Source organism: Lithobates pipiens, unplaced genomic scaffold, assembly GCF_037356315.1.
Source record: "Lithobates pipiens isolate NorthernLeopardFrog02 unplaced genomic scaffold, aLitPip1_a1.2 Scaffold_8, whole genome shotgun sequence".
Classification (NCBI taxonomy): Eukaryota; Metazoa; Chordata; class Amphibia; order Anura; family Ranidae; genus Lithobates; species Lithobates pipiens.
Window position 1 is genome coordinate 314,532,623 of NW_027507903.1, and position 19,023 is coordinate 314,551,645.

At 47.3% G+C, this 19,023-nt stretch overlaps 1 protein-coding gene across 3 annotated transcripts in view; it reads left to right on the plus strand.

The window, feature by feature from the left end:
• The window catches only part of SH3PXD2B (SH3 and PX domains 2B), a 298,381-nt gene that overhangs the window by 267,558 nt on the left and 11,800 nt on the right, over positions 1 to 19,023 (plus strand). For all 3 annotated transcript variants that reach the window (XM_077472772.1, XM_077472773.1, XM_077472774.1), the window contains one exon: positions 2,857 to 2,906. In XM_077472772.1, coding sequence (XP_077328898.1) covers positions 2,857 to 2,906 — 50 coding nt within the window. The remainder of the gene's footprint in view (positions 1 to 2,856; positions 2,907 to 19,023) is intronic.

Consider the following 19,023-nt stretch of genomic DNA (forward strand, 5'->3'; position numbering starts at 1 on the left):
GGGGGAGTGAAGGGGGCTAGCTGGCAGGGGGGGTTAATCCAAGTGTGTATAACTGATTTCACTTGGTTAGGAAAACTTTACCCCTGGATGGAAGGGTTAGAGGAAATGGAAGAGAGTTATGGGAAAAATAGATTTCTCATTCGTTCATTGACAGACACAGCCTTCTTTAATCAGAACCATAGGGGTAGATCAGGAGTAGGACACTAGTCATCAAAAAGACTTGGCTACGCCCAAGGGCAGGCCTAGGTGATATACACCCACCTCTCTGATATAGGCCTTCAGTTTTTTTCTGCCCACTCAGGAGTGAGGGGACGGATTGACTTCAGGGGCTCCAGATACGGATCCAGTCAGACAATGCCACGGTGATGGCCTATGTCAACCACCAGGGAGGTACAAAGTGTGTTAGCCGGCCTGGAAGTAGTTGGCATTCTACGGTGGGCAGAGCGTTTTGTCCTGGCCATCTCTGTCATTCACATTCAGAGGATGGACAATTGGCAGGCAGATTACCTCAGTCATCAAGTATTGGACCAAGGGGAGTGGTTCCTCCATCAGGAGGTATTTCAACAGATCTGTCTACGCTGGGGATCTCCAGAGGTAGATCTGATGGCATTCCAAATCAACCAGAAGGTGTAGAGGTTTATGGCCAGGTCTCGGGACCCTCTGGCAGACGCTTCAGATGATCTTGTCGCTCCATGGGGCCAGTATTGTCTGATCAACGCTTTTCCTCCTCTCAAGCTTCTGCCGTGGCTGTTTGACAGGAACAAGGCCAAAGGAATTACAGTCATTCTGGTGGCCCCGGACTGGCCTTGTCGGCCCTGGTGCGTCTGGTCACAGGCGCCCCCCTGGTTGCTGCCTCTCAGGGAGGATCTTCTATCCCAAGGGCTGATCTTCCACCCTGCTTTACCTTCGCTGGTTTTAACAGCCTGGCTATTGAAAGCCAGGTGTTGAAGGATAGGGGCTTGTCTGCTTCGGTGATTCTGACGCTGCTCAAAGCTAGAAGGCCTACTTCCAGGAAGGTATGTTATCGGACATGGAAAGCGTACATTTCTTGGTGTCAGTCAGTGAGGTTTCACCCCACGTTCCTTGTTCGGTGACTCGGATTTAGAATGTTCTTCAGAGGGGCGTCAAAAAGAATTTGGCTTTGAGTACTGTCAAGGGCCAGGTTTCGGCCTTGGCGGTTTTCTTTCACCGTTCCCTGGCTTCGCATTCCCTGGTGCGTACCTTCATTCAGGGAGTGCGACATGTGGTCCCACCAGTGCAATCTCCCTTGCCACCTATCCTGTTGCAAGCTCTACTTGGTGATTCATAGGCACAAGGTGGTGCTTCGTCCTTGTCCTTCTTTCCTTCCAAAGTTTGTCTCTGATTTCCATTTAAATGAAGGCATCGTTGTTGCCTTCTCTGTGTCCCAGGTCGCAACATCCGAGGGAATTTGCTTGCACACCTTAGATGTGATACGGGCTGTCAGGGTGTATTTGGCGGCCACTGTGCCTTTTCGAAAGTCAGATTCCCTGTTCGTGATCATGGACGGACCAAATAAGGGGCTATCTGCTTCCTCGGGGACCATTTCTAGATGGATCAGGCAGACGGTGGCTCAGGCCTATTCTATCAAGGGATTGGGTTCCTCCCTTCCCAGTGAAGGTGCACTCGACTCAGGCGCTGAGTGCCTTCTGTCATCAGGTGTCAGTAATGCAAGTTTGCAAGGTGGCCACCTGGTCTTCGTTGCATACCTTCACAAAATTTTACAAGGTGGATGTGCTGGCATCTGTGGATGTTTCTTTTGGCTGCAAGGTTCTACAGGCTGCGGTCTAGAGGTTTTTTTTCCCTCGTGAAGTGTTTTTTTTTTCCTGGTCAGGTGGGCTCCAGGTTGTTCTCGCTGAGCTTCAGTTTGTCTGGTTGGCCTGGTTTTGTGATGACTATCCCACCGCCCATATTTGGCACAGCTTTGGGACATCCCTATGGTTCTGAATTAACAAGGCTGTGTCAGTCAATGAACAAATGAGAAAGTAGGATTTTTGACTTACCGTAAATTCTGTTTCTCTGCGTTCAGACACAGCACCCACCCCTCTATGGAGTTTTAATACTCCTGATACTGCTTGTTGCATAACTGAAGGCCTATAGCAGAAAGGGGGTGTATATCACCTAGGACTGCCCATGGGCATAGCCAAGTTTTTTTTCTAGTGTCCTACTCCTGTAGGGGGCGATATAACCCTATGGTTCTGAAGAAGGCTGTGTCAATGAACTCAAATAAACTGATTCTACGGTAAGTCAAAAATCCTATTTTTTCGATTTTTCCCATCTCTCCCTCCCATCTCATCTAACCCAGAAGGAAAGAGTTGAATTCTCCTTTTTAAAACCCAACCCTTTTTCATGTGACAGTGCTGGCGACTGATGATTGGTTCATCAATTCCACATGGGGGTGGAGTTTTTAGACTGGTATAAACCCTGATTGGACTGACTGGAATATTACACAGGGCCTTTGTTCTTCATGCCTTGCAATGGAAAGGTGAGTATGTGCTGATTAAAAGTGGGCATTAAAGTGTACCAAATGCTTTGCTCTGGAAAACACAGGTTCCATTTATAGAAGAAAAAAAATACACATACAAATGCTTGATCACAACCATTTATTTTTTGTATTACACTGTTAAACAATTTAGCAGGAGTATATATACTGAAGATAGTATGAGTAACATTCTAATGTTTAAATGTTTGAGATGGTCCATCTAGTCAATCTAATACCTGGATGAGTAAAGCTCTTTTCCACCATATCCTATTGGCTATTTTTAACACAAAATGTCTGCTACTTTGAGTGAGTATTACTAGTATTGCTATTTAAATGAATTTTTCCTATTCCTGCAGAATCTCCAATAATGAGACAGAGGCCTCCTCCTCGACGGGATCTTACTATCGTAAGTTTTTTTTTTTCCTGTATACCCGTTAGACATATCTTTTTTTCTTCCAGCTCTGGTTAGGAGCTGTGGGCTTCCAAAGCTTATGTGTGTGTCTATAAAATATACATATACATACATATATCTAAATGGAACTCAATGGACACTGGAATAGAATGTGCAATCAAGAAGGATTGGGTCACTCCTGAAAGGATTTTCACTAACCCAAAAATCCTTTTGCTGGCCTCTATCCAGTGGTAAAAGAGTTTGCGAAAAGGTAGACTATTCCTGTGGTTAATTCTGCCTTTTTTGTTCTAAACAAACCTCTCACCGTACCTATTGAAGATGTCCCTTCTTTCAAGGATTTTGGTGATAGAAAAGTTGAAACCCTCATAAAAGCTGGCAAGCCCAGCCCTATACCAGGGCAGCTAACTAGACTAAGGCAATGAATAACCAACGTGACATTGTACTTCAGGATTGTGCTGTTACAGAATAATTACAGCAGTTGCCTTCTGCACTTCTTCTGTGTAGATGCCCTGAAACACCTCATAAGACAAATATTCAAAATGGCTCTAATTTCCAATCGTATGGGTAAAAGCTTGGACAATGAAAGCCGCCTGTAAAAGACACCTCTCACATCTATGCCTTTCCAAGGAGGATGTGTGTTTTGCCACGTACACACGATCAAACAATCCGGTGGAAAAGTCCGGCAAACTCAAGTCCACCAAACAATCCCCCCGTGTGTAGCCTCCGGCATACTTTTTTGACCCGAAAGTACGGCGGACTTAGAATGCCGTGTTACACTCCAATCTTCCCGCCGGACTCGCATTTCGGCGGACAATCCGGCCGTGTGTATGCCAGTCCGCCGTACTTTTGAAATGAGCGGACTTTTCCCGCCCGGAGAAAAGTCCGCTCATTTTGAGCGGGTCTCCAGGTAGGCGGGGCCCGCGAAGGAGACGTCGCTGGCCCCGCCGCCTGGTATGGACTTAAAGGGGAACCCCAACGGCGAAAAAAAACGGCGTGGGGGTCCCCCCCAAGTCCACAACAGACCCTTGTCCGAGCACGCTACCCGACTGGCCAGGAAAGGGGGGGCGAGCGAGCGCCCCCCCCTCCTGAGCCGTACCAGGCCGCGTGCCCTCAACATGGGGGGTGCCTTGGGGAAGGGGGGGCCGCGCGGCCCCCCCACCCCAAAGCACCTTGTCCCCATGTTGATGAGGACAAGGGCCTCTTCCCGACAACCCTGGCCGTTGGTTGTCGGGGTCTGCGGGCGGGGGGCTTATCGGAATCCGGGAGCCCCCTTTAATAAGGGGGCCCCCGGATACCGGCCCCCCACCCTATGTGAATGAGTATGGGGTACAATGTACCCCTACCCATTCACCTGTAAAATAAAAGTACAAAAAAAACACAAAACACGAGATAAAATACTTTATTGCACAGCTCCGGGGGTCTTCCGTCTTCGGGGGTCTTCTCGCCGCACTCCTCCGCTATCTTCTTGTAGCTCTTTTGCTAGCGGAGGAGTCCGGCTTTCTTCCTCGCCGCCGGCCTCTTCTTCTGTCGCCGCCGCCGCCTTCCGTTCTTCTTCTTCTTCTTCTTCTCCAGGAGATGTTGACTCAACGATCTCTCCGGCCGCAATGCCAGGGACGCGCTGCGCTGCCACTTATATAGGGACAAGGGGCGGTGTCACATGGGTTTATGTCACATGGGTTGGTGTCACATGGTGACCCCGCCCCCTTACGATGTCACAGTCCTGGAGGATGCTGGGACTGTCGCCATGTGACATCAACCCATGTGACCAACCCATGTGACATAAACCCATGTGACACCGCCCCTTGTCCCTATATAAGTGGCAGCGCAGCGCGTCCCTGGCATTGCGGCCGGAGAGATCGTTGAGTCAACATCTCCTGGAGAAGAAGAAGAAGAACGGAAGGCGGCGCCGGCGACAGAAGACCGGGCCACCGCCTGTAAAAGAGCTATAAGAAGGCGCGGTGGCCCGGCAGAAGAACCGAAGAGGGGGACAAGACCCCCGAAGTCGGAAGAAGAGGCCGGCGGCGAGGAAGAAAGCCGGACTCCTCCGCTAGCAAAAGAGCTACAAGAAGATAGCGGAGTTGTCCGGCGAGAAGACCCCCGAAGACGGAAGACCCCCGGAGCTGTGCAATAAAGTATTTTATCTCGTGTGTTGTGTTTTTTTTGTACTTTTATTTTACAGGTGAATGGGTAGGGGTACATTGTACCCCATACTCATTCACATAGGGTGGGGGGCCGGTATCCGGGGGCCCCCTTATTAAAGGGGGCTCCCGGATTCCGATAAGCCCCCCGCCCGCAGACCCCGACAACCAACGGCCAGGGTTGTCGGGAAGAGGCCCTTGTCCTCATCAACATGGGGACAAGGTGCTTTGGGGTGGGGGGGGGCGCGTGGCCCCCCTTCCCCAAGGCACCCCCCATGTTGAGGGCGCGCGGGCTGGTACGGCTCAGGAGGGGGGGGGACTCGCCCGTCCCCACCCCCTTTCCTGGCCGGCCGGGTAGCGCGCTCGGATAAGGGTCTGATATGGACCTAGGGGGGAACCCCCACGCCGATTTTTCAGCGTAGGGATTCCACTTTAAGTCCATACCAGGTGACGGGGCCAGCGACTCCTACTTCGCTGGTCCCGGCTACCTGGTGATGCTCTCAAAATGAGCGGACTTTCCTCCGCGTGTGTGGACGAGTCCGTTCATCAGGAGGGGGGGGCGCTCGCTCGCCCCCCCTTTCATGGCCGGCCGGGTAGCGTGCTCAGACAAGGGTCTGTTGTGGACTTGGGGAGGACCCCACGCCGATTTTTTTCGGCGTTGGGGTTTCCCTTTAAGTCCATACCAGGCGGCAGGGCCAGCGACGTCTCCTTCGCGGGCCCCGCCTACCTGGAGACGCACTCGAAATGAGCGGACTTTCCTCTGCGTGTGTGGGCGAGTCCGTTCATTTCAAAAGTAGGGCGGATAGTACGGCGGACTTAGTCCGCCGTATTAGTCGGCTCAAAAAGTGCCGTGTGTGGGCAAGTAGCCCGTTCGGAAAGCCCGACGGACAGTCTGGCGGGAAGTCCATACCAGGTGACGGGGCCAGCGACTCCTACTTCGCTGGTCCCGGCTACCTGGTGATGCTCTCAAAATGAGCGGACTTTCCTCCGCGTGTGTGGACGAGTCCGTTCATCAGGAGGGGGGGGGGGGGCGCTCGCTCGCCCCCCCTTTCATGGCCGGCCGGGTAGCGTGCTCAGACAAGGGTCTGTTGTGGACTTGGGGAGGACCCCACGCCGATTTTTTTCGGCGTTGGGGTTTCCCTTTAAGTCCATACCAGGCGGCAGGGCCAGCGACGTCTCCTTCGCGGGCCCCGCCTACCTGGAGACGCACTCGAAATGAGCGGACTTTCCTCTGCGTGTGTGGGCGAGTCCGTTCATTTCAAAAGTAGGGCGGATAGTACGGCGGACTTAGTCCGCCGTATTAGTCGGCTCAAAAAGTGCCGTGTGTGGGCAAGTAGCCTGTTCGGAAAGCCCGACGGACAGTCTGGCGGGAAGTCCGCCAGACTAAGTACGTCGGACATACCGCTACGTGTGTACGCGGCTTTTGGGGCACCTGAACGGTTTATTAAAGAAATCACAGGTTTGTTACCTTCCTCCCTCAGACAAAAGCAACAACCCCCCCCCCCCCTTAGGGGCCCCTTGCTCCTCTAAACAGAGCACCTGCATGCTCTAACGTGGCTTCAGTTTAGCTCTTCTTTTCAGCACACAGCTTGTCCCACAAGAGCCACCAAACCTTCCCCACAATGATGGGGTGCCCTTACTCCTAGGAGTGGGGAGGGTCCGATAAAGTTTGCATCTCTTTGGATCACAGATATCCCAGATCTGTGTGTTCCGTCTGCGGTTTCAATAGGTACAAGGTAAAGTTCAGAACTCTATTGCCTCTCTGCTTTCAAATCAACTAGATTCAAGCAGATTTGCAGAATGCCCTGAACCACCTCTTCCCCCAGGGAGTTGTACCATTACCGCCACAAGACAAGTTCAATGGATTCTACTCAAATCTGTGTTCACGCTACCATAGCCCAACAGGGGAATTTGTCCTATCCTGCACTTAAAATCCCTTAAAAAAATCCTGCATGCACCCATCTCATTAGCGCTTCCTAGGCTTTACAGAGGCAAACATCCATTTCATTTGTCGCACTGCCCTTTGGCCTATCCTCTGCCTCCAGGGTCAAAGATCTGAGCACCCTTGCTTATCCCCATCAGAATTCAGTGGAAGGTTGCCTAGATAAGCCTGTTACTTGAAGGATTCATCAACCGTTCAAATCTCAGCAAATATTCAAAAGACAACTCAGTTCCTGCTGACATTTGGCTCTAGATTCTCCAGCCTTCCCTGCACTTAGAATACTTGAGTCTGATCAGGAAGGCAAAGCTTTTCTTCTACAAGATAAAATATATTGCTAAAAACCATAGTTTTCGTCGATATCAACAGACATAATTCACATTTGTTCTGTCTATAATAGATGCATCAACCTAGACCTGTTTCGCCAAGTGATTCTAGCTTCTTCAGGAGTTCAAGCATCCATTAAAGTTGTGTACAATATCCTCTACAATAAAGTATATACATTAGACATATCAACATATATTACAAAAAAAAACTTTTGCATTAATATGACTGTTAAATCTCTTGCTGAATAGCCGCCGCAGTTACATTGCGGCCGGTTTGCTCAGCTGCGTGAATTGCCGTAGGTGTACGTCAGGCTCGCACACGGCATTTTGTGCCCGCGCACGCTCACGCGCCCATTGGCCAGCGGGGGAGCCAATCAGCGGGTCCATGATCATTCCCGGCAGAGACAGAATGGGGATCTGCCTGTGTAAACGAGCCAGATCTCCGTTCTGACAATGGATCACACAGAAATCCTGTCTTTCTGCTATGCAATAAAAAATAATAATTCTCAATTTTCTAATTTTGCTACTTACAGAGGGACCATTAATTATATTTATATTGATTATGGGCGACTCCCAGTTCTATTCGACTTGTAGTTTGACCAGATGGAGTATACAAATCTTTGACAGCAAATATTTTGAAATTAGTATTGTATGTTATTACCTTTCATTGATGTTAACTATTAAATGACTATCAGTATTTACATAATTGGCAAATAGATATCCAAAATGTGCACCAAAATAATTTTAGAGGAAAAATTTATATAACCTATTTTTTCTATTTAGCACATTATATCTTCTATTTACAGACCCCTAATTCAAAGTCATTTTAAACCAGTGCTATCATATTAAGCTAATGATCACAAACATGAATCAGTTAAAATTGCTTTCTATAAAGCATTAGTTAAAGACAATATTACCGGTATATCTCATACTAATAAGATTTCTCATAGTCTCAGATGGGATCAGTCAACTAAACAGAACTGCACATATCTCCAATCAGTCACAAGCCCAGTTAATTTTATAACTTGCAGGGTGATGTCTGCCTAAGGTTGTTCCCTCGGGGCTCCAGCAAAATGGCCAACAGCCAGCCAGCCTTTTATCTCCCCCCACGTCGCCCTGCGTGGGACGTCATGGGTGGCGCGTGGACACTGGTTAGTTCTGTTGCGAAATGCAGGATTCAGCCAGAGTGCAGATATGCAAGAGAGGCGTGGACCGCAGTGCGCACCTTTCCCTCCCATACAGGAAGAGAAAGGGAGCATCTCCTCTCATACAGGACGTCAGCAACAGCTGACTTTGCAAGAATGTAAATACCAAAGGAGTTGTAGGTAGAGCGGCACCACCTAAGGATTGAAGGCACATGCCGCATCCACCAACATCTCCAATGGTCCTCCGGGTATCCCCACAAGGAAAATTCATGGACAGAGACCTAAGTCTAAGCCATGACAGGACTAAAAACGACACCATGGAAACAGAAGTTTCCAGAGTGCCTGGGCGTCCGTATGACCATCTGCTTCGGCTATACCACTGATCAATCGCTCCAAATAGGGTTACTCAGAGAACAATTTTAATTTCACAAAATTTCATTCAAATTCAAACAGCAAATAATGATAAAAAGCATATAACGCATTTCAAGTAGATTTGATTATGGTCTCATGTAATGATGATCAATATAAAATAAAAAAGAACCATCATCCAAATTGAAACAGGGAAAATAGGGGAGATGGAGGTGTGAGAGAGCAGTGGCTGTTGCTGGCCAATACACAAGACCACCTAGAAAGGTTAATGGACTATCGCGATACTGATACGCTGACCTAGTGGCAGTAATAGGAAAAAAAACTTTAATACAATACAAAAAAAGAGCATACAAATATATTTAAAAATACCCCCGTAGAGCTAATGTTGAAGTGGAGTATAAATATTGTCCTCTACCGGTTTTGCGGTAAAAACTGCTTCTTAAGGAGGCGTAGTCTAGGGAACAAATAATACATTTAGACAAAGCATACTAACATTTTAATAACCTATAACAATCAGTGTTAAGATGGATTGACACGCTCACCCATTTGGACGTAATCAATTGGCGACAGGGCTCAACAAAAATTCCCCCAGCAGCGGACAAGGGGGATTGCAAATGACAGTCTATGGTAAAAAGGTTATGATGAAGATTAAAAATGGTACAAATATTGCAAAGGGTGGTGTGGTAGAGTGGTCAGGAGACCAACCAAGTGCTATTGTGAGATCAATAAAGGGAAAGGGGGGGGGGGAAGGGGGACAGAGGGGAGAAGGGGGAGAGAAAAGAAAGGAAAAGGGACAGTAAAGGGAGAAAAAAAAGAGGAAGAAGGGGGGAAAAGAGGAGAAAGGGAAACAAACAGAAGGGAGGGTGGAAAGGGGAGGAAGATGGCGGGGGGGAATGGGAAGAGGGGGGAAGTGAGAAAGGAGGGGAATAAGGAAAGACAAAGAAGGGGGGAGGAATGGATTCAATGATGGTGAGGGAAGGGGGGGGGGGAAGGAAACCAGGAAGTAAACCAGGAAGTGAGGGAAAAGGAGGAAAGTGTAATGAAAGGGAGGGGGGGTTTGTAGAGGGGTTGGGGGGGGAGTAAGGAGATGGGGGGAGGGTGTGGGGGGAGTTGGAGGAAGTGCTGGCAGGGAAGGTAAATGGCCACCTTGCAAACCACGGTGGTATGTAATGTTAAAAATAACTTACCAGAGAAAACCTGGTAAATATATATAGATAGATAGAAGGGGAACACCACAAAGAGAGAAGAAAGGGGGAGACAAAATGGGGAAAAATGAGGGAGGCAGACGATGCTGAGGGGGAACAGTTCCCCCACACCGACCACACTATGAACGCTCACCTGTAGAACCAGCCGTCCCTCACATCAGCGGCCTGGAGGAGCCGCCATATGAGCTCCCCAACCCTGCCAGCATCAGCACACGCCGCCACACGACGGCGTCCGACATCACAGGGTTAGTTTGCCCGCACTGCGCAGATGCACGTGTCCGTGCTCCTGCGCAAGAGTGCCAGGACAGAGCCCTTAGCTCGAGCGGCCGAGGCTCTTTCACAGCAAGCCGGGATAAGCTGGCCAGGGCAAAGACATGTCCACCAGTGGAGAGAGAGCCCAAGTTCGCCAGATCGACCGCTAGGGGGAGCAAGTCTCCCGTACAGCAGTTAGAGTGAGTTAAATACAACATGTTAGTACAGAGCACGTATTGAAATGAATCAACAAACATTAAATAACAAATATATTTTTTTTGTGGATCGAAAATTCCCCAAATATCACCAATAATACAGAAAGGATTACTAAAACACCCAGATGGATTAACAATGGATATATGCAGTGACAACAATTAGGGCACCAAAAACAGGCATAATTGGGGGGGGAACGCAACATGGAGCCAAAGCATAATTAATTCACAAAAATGGTTTGCCGTTTAATCCTTAGGGTCTCCCTCTGTAGGATTGTTCGGTCCCAGTCACCCCCCCAGGGTCCTATTGAACCACTTCGCGAACAAGGAATTTGACAACAGAGATATCATAGCGATGGTAGAATCAAATATGTCTACCTATGGTAGTGAGTTTACCACTACATTAGTAGAGATGATCGCCTATCCATTGCCTGAATTCTCGGATCGTCTTACCGACGTAGAAGGCATTACAGTTGCATACCATCAGGTATATCACCCCCCTAGTGCCACAGTCTGCATAGGTTTGTGAGATAAATTTTTCACCATTGGGTAAGGTAAAATGCTTTCCCTCGAGGACCCAGGGGCAGCGAGGGCAATCGCCACATCTAAAAGTCCCACAGGGTCCAGATCTCAAAGGATTCTAGGGCAGATAGTGACTAGAGGTCAGCTGATCAAGTAAGGAGCGTGCCCTACGGAACACCAAATCGGGAGCAGATCGTACATGTCTACCCAAGACATGGTGTTCGGTAAGTAAATGCCAGTGGTTGGATAGAATGGTTCGAAGTACTTGGTGGTGAGCTGAGTATATAGTAATGAATCTAACATGGTCGTTAGATGATGTAGGTTTAGAACGGTTGAAAAGTAAAGAATGCCTAGAACGTGCAAAAGCTTTATTAAAAGCATTTGTGGGTGAATATCCTCTCAACAATAGCTGTTCACTGGGTCCTAAAGAAACTTTCAAATGTACAATTTCTACGCAAATATTGTGCAAACTGTATGCTACACACCAGTGGTATAGGATGAGCACTGGTTGCGTATAATAAAGTGTTACCGGCTGTGGGCTTCCTATATAAATTAGTACCGTCTGGTTGTTTGATAATGGACAGATCCAAAAATGGGATCTGAGCATCATCAAACTTAAAAGTAAATTTCAAATTGAACTCATTGTTATACAGACTATGGACGAATTCCAATAAGCGGTCCTTCGTCCCAGTCCACACCAAGAAGAGATAGTCAATATAACTATACCAGACGAGGACGTTTTCGAGACAATCTACATATCTTTTATCGCACCCACCTAGATAAAGATTAGCGTAGGCCAGAGCACATGAAGTCCCCATAGTGACTCCTTGAAACTGTAGAAATAGCTGGTCATTGAAAGTAAAATAGTTTTTAGTGAGAATGAATTGCAACAATTTAAGAATAAAGTTGAGGGGCCAGGTAGTTTTATGTTTATCCAAGAAGGATCCAGCCGCCAGGATGCCCTGCTCGTGGGGAATACTCTAGTACAAATCTTCGATATCAATCGCCATGAGCAGGGCATCTGGAGGGATCTGGATCCCCTCAAGGTGTTGTAAAAGTTCTGTAGTATCCCTGATGGATGAAGGGAGACTACGCACGTGGGGCATTAAAGTGGTTGTAAACCCTTACAACACACTTTGACCTACAGGTAAGCCTAGATTAAGGCTTACCTGTAGGTCCAAGAAATAGCTCCTACACCTACACGGTTTAGGAGATATTTGCCGAAAGACATGCGCCGTAGACAGCGGCACGCAGGTGCACTGAGCGCGCCGCTGTCAACGGCGATATGCCGCGAGTGGCGGCTCCCGTGCGCATGTGCGGGAGTGACGTCATCACGGCTTCGCCGAATGACAGCGGCGGAGCAGCGAGACCCACCGAGAAGATGGATGCGGCAGGCTACAGGGGACAGCGGTGACTTCGCTGGCTCCTGTGTCAGGTAAGTGACACATAATGGGCTACTATACGATGCTTTACCTTTGCAGGGAATGAGAGAGGAAGTAAACTCATCAGGGTTTACTTCCTCTTTAAGTATGCATCGACAAAAACCTATTCCAGAGACAATGGGTCTCCCGGGGGGAGTCTGAACATTTTTGTGAGTTTTCGACAGGGAATAAAAGGTGGGAACACGGGAACTTGGGGACCAGGAACTCAAGAGTGTCCTTGTCAATGAGGCCTAGGAGAAAGGCCTCAGTGCAAAGGATGTGGAGTTCTGGAAGTAAAGGTAGACACAAGAGATTGGGAAATGGGACGGTACCAATTGCATAGTTTGATATTGGTTATGCGTCATTAAGACGATGTTCCCACCTTTGTCTGATTGCTTGATGACAATATCAGTTTTTTTTAAAGATTTAAGTGCTTTGGTCTGGCTATTGTTGCGCTTGGGAGAGATGTCATGCCACTGTTGCTGTTTCAAGTCCCTAATAGTAGCCTGCAAGAATGCCCAGATGACCGGGCAGGTCATTAAATCAGGGAATCTGCATGAGCGTAAATGGAAAGATTTGGGCACAGGTCCAAGAACTGGAATGGTAGTGTTGGGGAGTGCAGTGGAGGGAATAGTTTGGGCGGAGCCAGAATCCTCAACGGTCCTTCATCGTACAAAAGCATGAGGTTGTGGAGCACCCAAAACTCCTCCATACTGAAGTGCTTGGTGCACTCCACGAGCTCATGTTCAAGATTGAATTTTGCTCGATCCTTATCAAAAATAAATGTAAAAGTGAAATTGCAAGCAAACAAATACAGATCTTTAATGGTCTCCGTAACTTTGAGAGCATCTAGGGGACAAAAGCCTAGGCCTAATTGAAGTACAGAGGATTTGTCCTCGGTCAATTGATAGGGCGTGAGGTTCAGGATATTGAAGTTGGTATCATGCTGGAAGTGATGGGTGAGGGATGTGTGGGTTTTAGCACTTAGGTGTCTAGGTTCCCCTGCTGTTTCTTGAGGTCTAAAAAAAATTAGATCTTCATTGACCTTAGTATATTTGTTGGTCATAAGTGTTGAATTAAGGACTTTGGGGATAGTGCCATGTAGGGTAGAATGACCTTCAATAGGGGTGGCAGTGACCAAAGTTGTTTGTGTGGGGGGTGCATATGTAGTTTTAGAAGTTTTAGGGCCTTTTTTTTAATCTTTCCTAGGTTTGGCAGGTGAAGTGCTGCTAACATAACGTAATTGTTTCCGTGAAGAGTTAGTTGCCGGTGTGATAGTTGAATGTAGATTACTTTGTAAGGAGAAATTTGATGATGGGGATGAGTCGGACTCGGCTTCAGTGGTGGGGTTTCTTGTTACATTAGCCCAAGAGAAACCCCTCCTACCGGAGTTCCTTCTGGACCATCGATAGGCATAGCCCTCAGCAAAAGCAGATCTGTTTCTTGCTGAATTTTCTTTGCTTCTTAACGATGATGTCCTTGTTCAGTATCTCCAATCGATCATTAAATTCTTTCCATTTAGCATTAAAAGTCGTATTATCAGCTAGATGGGAATAATCAGAATTCAGTCGTTTAATCTCACTATCAAGTGAGATCATATCAAGGGTATATTGTGTGATAAGTGATCTCATTAGCTTAAGACTACAATTGGTCAATATATTTTCCCATAATTTTTTTTAAATCCGCAGAGGGATCTTTTATAGTGGGGAAAAATGTGGTCTCTTAGGCCGATTGGACAGATGTTTTCTGCAACATACATTTTAACATATTCTATATGCCAATGTAAGTGTGACTTAAGCCCCGTACACACGATCAAACAATCTGGTGGAAAAGTCCTCCCTTGTGTGTGCGCCGGCTGACTTTTTTTACCCAAAAGTCCGGGGCGGACTAAGATTGTAGTTTTGCACATCAATCTGTCCGCCGGACTCACATTTCGGCGGATAATACGGCCATGTGTGTGCTAGTCCGGCAGACAATACGGCTGTGTGTGTGCTAGTCCGCCGTACTTTTGAAATGAACGGACTTTTCCCACCCGGAGGAAAGTCCGCTAATTTTGAGTGTGGCTCCAGGTAGCCGGGACCAGCGAAGAAGGCGTCGCTGGTCCCGTTACCTGGTATGGACTTAAAGGGGAATCCCTACGCCGAAAATATGGCGTGGACCCCCCCCCAGGTCCATATCAGACCCTTATCCGAGCACGCTACCCGGCCGGCCAGGAAAGGGGGTGGGGACGAGCGAGCCCCCACCCCAAAGCACCTTGTCCCCATGTTGGCCGTTGGTTGTCAGGGTCTGCGGGCGGGGGGCTTATCAGAATCCGTGAGCCCCCTTTAATAAGGGGGCCCCCGGATCCCGGCCAGCCACCCTATGTGAATGAGTATGGGGTACAATGTACCCCTACCCATTCACCTGTGAAAAAAATGTAAAAAAACACAACACACAAGGGTTAAAATAGTTTATTGCACAGCTCTGGGGGTCTTCTTCCGTCTTTGGGGGTCTTATCGCCAGACTCCTTCTGCTAGCACTTTTACTAGCGGAGGAGCCTGCTTTCTTTTTCGCCTCCGCCCTCTTCTTTCGACTTCGGGGGTCTTGTCCCCCTCTTCGGTTCTTCTTGCCGAGCCACCACGCCTTCTTCTAGCTCTTTTACAAGCGGTGGCCCGGTCTTTTGTCGCCGCTGTCTTCTGGCCTTCTGTTCTTCTCTTCTTGAGCTGTTGCCTCGTCGCTGGTCCCGGCTACCTGGAGCCACGCTCAAAATGAACGTACTTTCCTCCGTGTGTGTGGGCGAGTCCGTTCATTTCAAAAGTACGGCGGATAGTCCGCCGCAAAAGTGCCGTGTGTGGGCAGGTAGCTCGTTCGGAAAGTCCGGAGGTTTGTCCACCAGACTAAGTCCGCCGGATAGTCTGATACGTGTGTATGCGGCATTACTCTTCAGCAGACTAAGTATCCTCACAAAAAATGTTTTAATGTCATCCTCAGTTTTATGATCACTTAGACAAGTAGTCTTCAAGTTAGTCATAAATCCTGCCCAGTCAGTGCCAAGGCACTCAGAGGGGTACATCTGTCGATGTTACAAGATTATCGATGGATGAAAAAGAGAAAGGGGTGTGTCATCCACCCACTGAATATAACAAGTAGATTGGAGTATGGCCTCATGTAATGATGATCAATATAAAATAAAAACATACCATCATCCAAATTGAAACAGGGAAAGGGGGAGGGATGGAAGGGAGAGGGAGGGGGGTAAAAGGGGGGCGTAGTCAGTGATTTGTGGTGTATTTTTTAATGTTTGTATGCTCTTTTTTTGTATTGTATTAAAGTTTTATTTTTTAATTTTTTTTTACTACCACTGGGTCAGCGTATTAGTACCGTGATAGTCCATTAACCTTTCTAGGTCGTTTTGTGTATTGGCCAGCATCAGCAACTGCCCTCTCACACCTCCATCTCCCCTATTTTCCCATGTAACGCATTACAATACAAAGAACAAATACATAATTTGCCATAATACAGTCTAAAAATATTTAATGGAAAGGACTATAGAAAGGGTGTGTAACTCAGGCAATCATTAAAGTGTTACTAAACCCAGTAATATCAAAATAGTTCACCCCCCCCCCCCCCCCCCCACAGTGCCCACAGCGCCCACAGCTTATAAATCTTCTTTTTACATTAACATTTTGCCACTATATATACCTTTTTGGCTGACCTGTATACCACGGTCAGTGATAAACTGCACAGTTTCTCCGGTGATGAAAGTTCAGGTAGGAGGAGATTTCCACTTCAGCCTGTATACACGCCCACATGTGTGATACCAATATCATGTGATCTGGCTAGCTCTGAGAACAAGTAATTGTTCTCTCCAGCATAAGACACAACTGAGCATGTGCAGGTTGGCTACTCTGCCTGTGTTAGCTGGCTTTCCCCAGATAGACAGTGCAGGGGGGGGATCTATGTATGCAGGATAAAACAGCCTTTTACACAATTCAGAGTATTAACCCCTTAAATTCCACAGTGAGTATAACATGCTTGCTATGCTGTATATACAGACAGATTTTACTGTTGTGGGTTTAGTTACACCTTAAGCCTGGGGTGTTGTGTAGCCCCCCCCCCAGGACATAAAGCCATTCGGATTATCCTTGTAGCAGATATTTATCTACACTACCACCTCTTTCTGATATTGGAATATGTTTCAAAGCCGTTTTTAAATAGTTTTACATGCTCTCTTATCCTATAAAAAAACAGGCGTTAGATTTTTCACAATATAATAATTTCCACATTGGCATGTTATCATATAGACTATACCTGGAGTTTGACATGTTACTCTATGTAGAACCGTATTAACTTGACCATTAGGGAGTTTTAATTGGTGACCTTGTTGAATAAAAGAGCAGTAATTGGATGTACCACATGTACCACAGGCATATGTTCCTGTTGTCAGAACTTGCTTGCATTTGGTTTTAGGTATAATGTAGTGACTTTTTACAAGATTATCCCGGATTTGGATTTTGATCACTTGAATGTTATTTCGGGTTTGGAACTGATTATTTCGGGTTTGGAATTGGTTACCATGCACAGCTGCACCAGATTTTTCACTTTACAGTTTTCGTAAATCAACCCCAAAGCTACTGCAGCTTCAACCTTGCGGCTTTCTGGATTAGTTGACTTTTCAACCAAGGCTTCCCCATCAGGAAGAATATGAAGGGCTGGCTTGTAAAATTGCCACCGGATCCTACTTTCGGTGCTCTTCTAGGAATGTAGTGCAATGGCCATGGACCCGTAGTCCATTTCCTGTACCCCTCACAGGTTATTGCCACCAGGAGAGAAGATCTGCATGGGGCTTAGGCGCTAACATCCATTTCCAGTTGGTAGGATTGTTGGATTGCTGACGTAAGTCGGGGTTGCAACCCTATATGGGTCCCAGGGTGCTGACTGCTCCAGTCAGTCAGGGGAAATGTGGAACATCAGGCTGCAACTTTGTGTCACAGACAGTGGCAAAAGCAGAATTTTGTTTTGTGTATCCTGCATGTGTGGGTCAAGGTTGCCACTGTGCTAGGGCAGCCTCCTTCTCATTGAGACCCTCTGTACATGTCGTTTTGTCTACATGTGTATGCAGCCTGCTGGTTTGCTGGTGTCCAGACTCACTCTACACAACACAGCAATGCCTGGATTTTTCTGGACTCTCACTGCCTACTGTGACTGGTCACAGAAGGTTGATGACTTCCTACTATGCAATACAGTTGTGAGTATCCCTTGTAGGCTAATTGCTCAAGGAGGGGGGGACTGTGTAGCATCTCCATGAAAGGTCTTGATTCTGTTAGTCTTGTCCGCTGTCCCCAGTCTAAGTTGCTGCCCTCCTCATAGGCCTCCTTATATCACTCTGGTGCACCCCTGCCTCCTGTTTATCCAAGGAGGAGTTCTCAGCCACTGTGTCTGAATTTATAGGTAGGCTCTCAGCCCTTTTAAAAGCCTTCATCCGCAGGGCCTGTCTCCCACGGTCTCTTCTCCCTCTGGTGTTTCTCTAAAGCCCCATACACACTATCAGTTTTTCTGCTGAGTTTTTCCTTCAGATATACCAAAACCATATAATATGAGGTCAAACCTTAGGAGTTTCAATGTGTATGCAATCAGGCAGGCCCTTGCACTACATGGTTTTGGTAAACCTGAAGGAAAAACTCAGCAGAAAAACTGATAGTGTGTATGGGGCTTTAGAGCTTTTGTGCTTACTGAAGAACAGGGGCAGGAAGGTTCCTCATCTAGTTCTGGATATTCAGTACAAGAGGTAACCCAATCTGCTGATATCTCTACCAAGCTTAAGGATACTGTTCTTATTGATGCAGTTCACAGATCTCTTGACTTGGAAAATGGTGTTTGGCCAGCCAAAGGTCACAAGTCCCATAAAAATCCTTTGGCTGGCCAAAATGTTCCCTGTACGCTTGATCCTAGAGCCTGTATTGTACAGTGATTGGCCTCATCCTGAGAACATTGTTGTCCTACCCAAGTATTTTCCTCAACCATACCCAGTTGAGCAAGGGTCCCTGGAGTGGGCTGCCCCATTCATGGACCCAGTCATTTCCTCATTTAACAATACCCTAACAGCCCCTATTGAGGATGTCCCTGTTTTCAAAGACTCTGTAGGTAAAAGTTTAGAAGCTATCTTTAAGGCCTTTTTCTCTCTGGTTGGTCCTGCTATACAATCATTCCGTTGCAACAATGTCTGTCAGACCTTCTCTGTCTGGTCCAGGATCAAGAAAAGAGGTTTTAGGGCCTCTTGTTGAACTGTTCAATGTCTCAAAAGGCATTAACCCAGTCTCAACAGATTCCTTCAGTTCCAATAGCTCTGTATGGAATCCGCAGTCAGCCATCACCTCCTTTCAGCCTGAGGACATTTTGCTCTTTGTGGACATCAAGTTTGCCTACGTGCACATCCCCATTTTATACAGCCAAATGGCAACCACCCCAACCTATAACTAACCTTTGCAACAAGGATCACATGGAAGAACAATGCACATTAAAAACAAACATTCCCCGCTTATTTACCAGCTAACCTGCAACAAAACCTAACTGACCCTGTCTAACAGTTCACCTTAAAAAAAA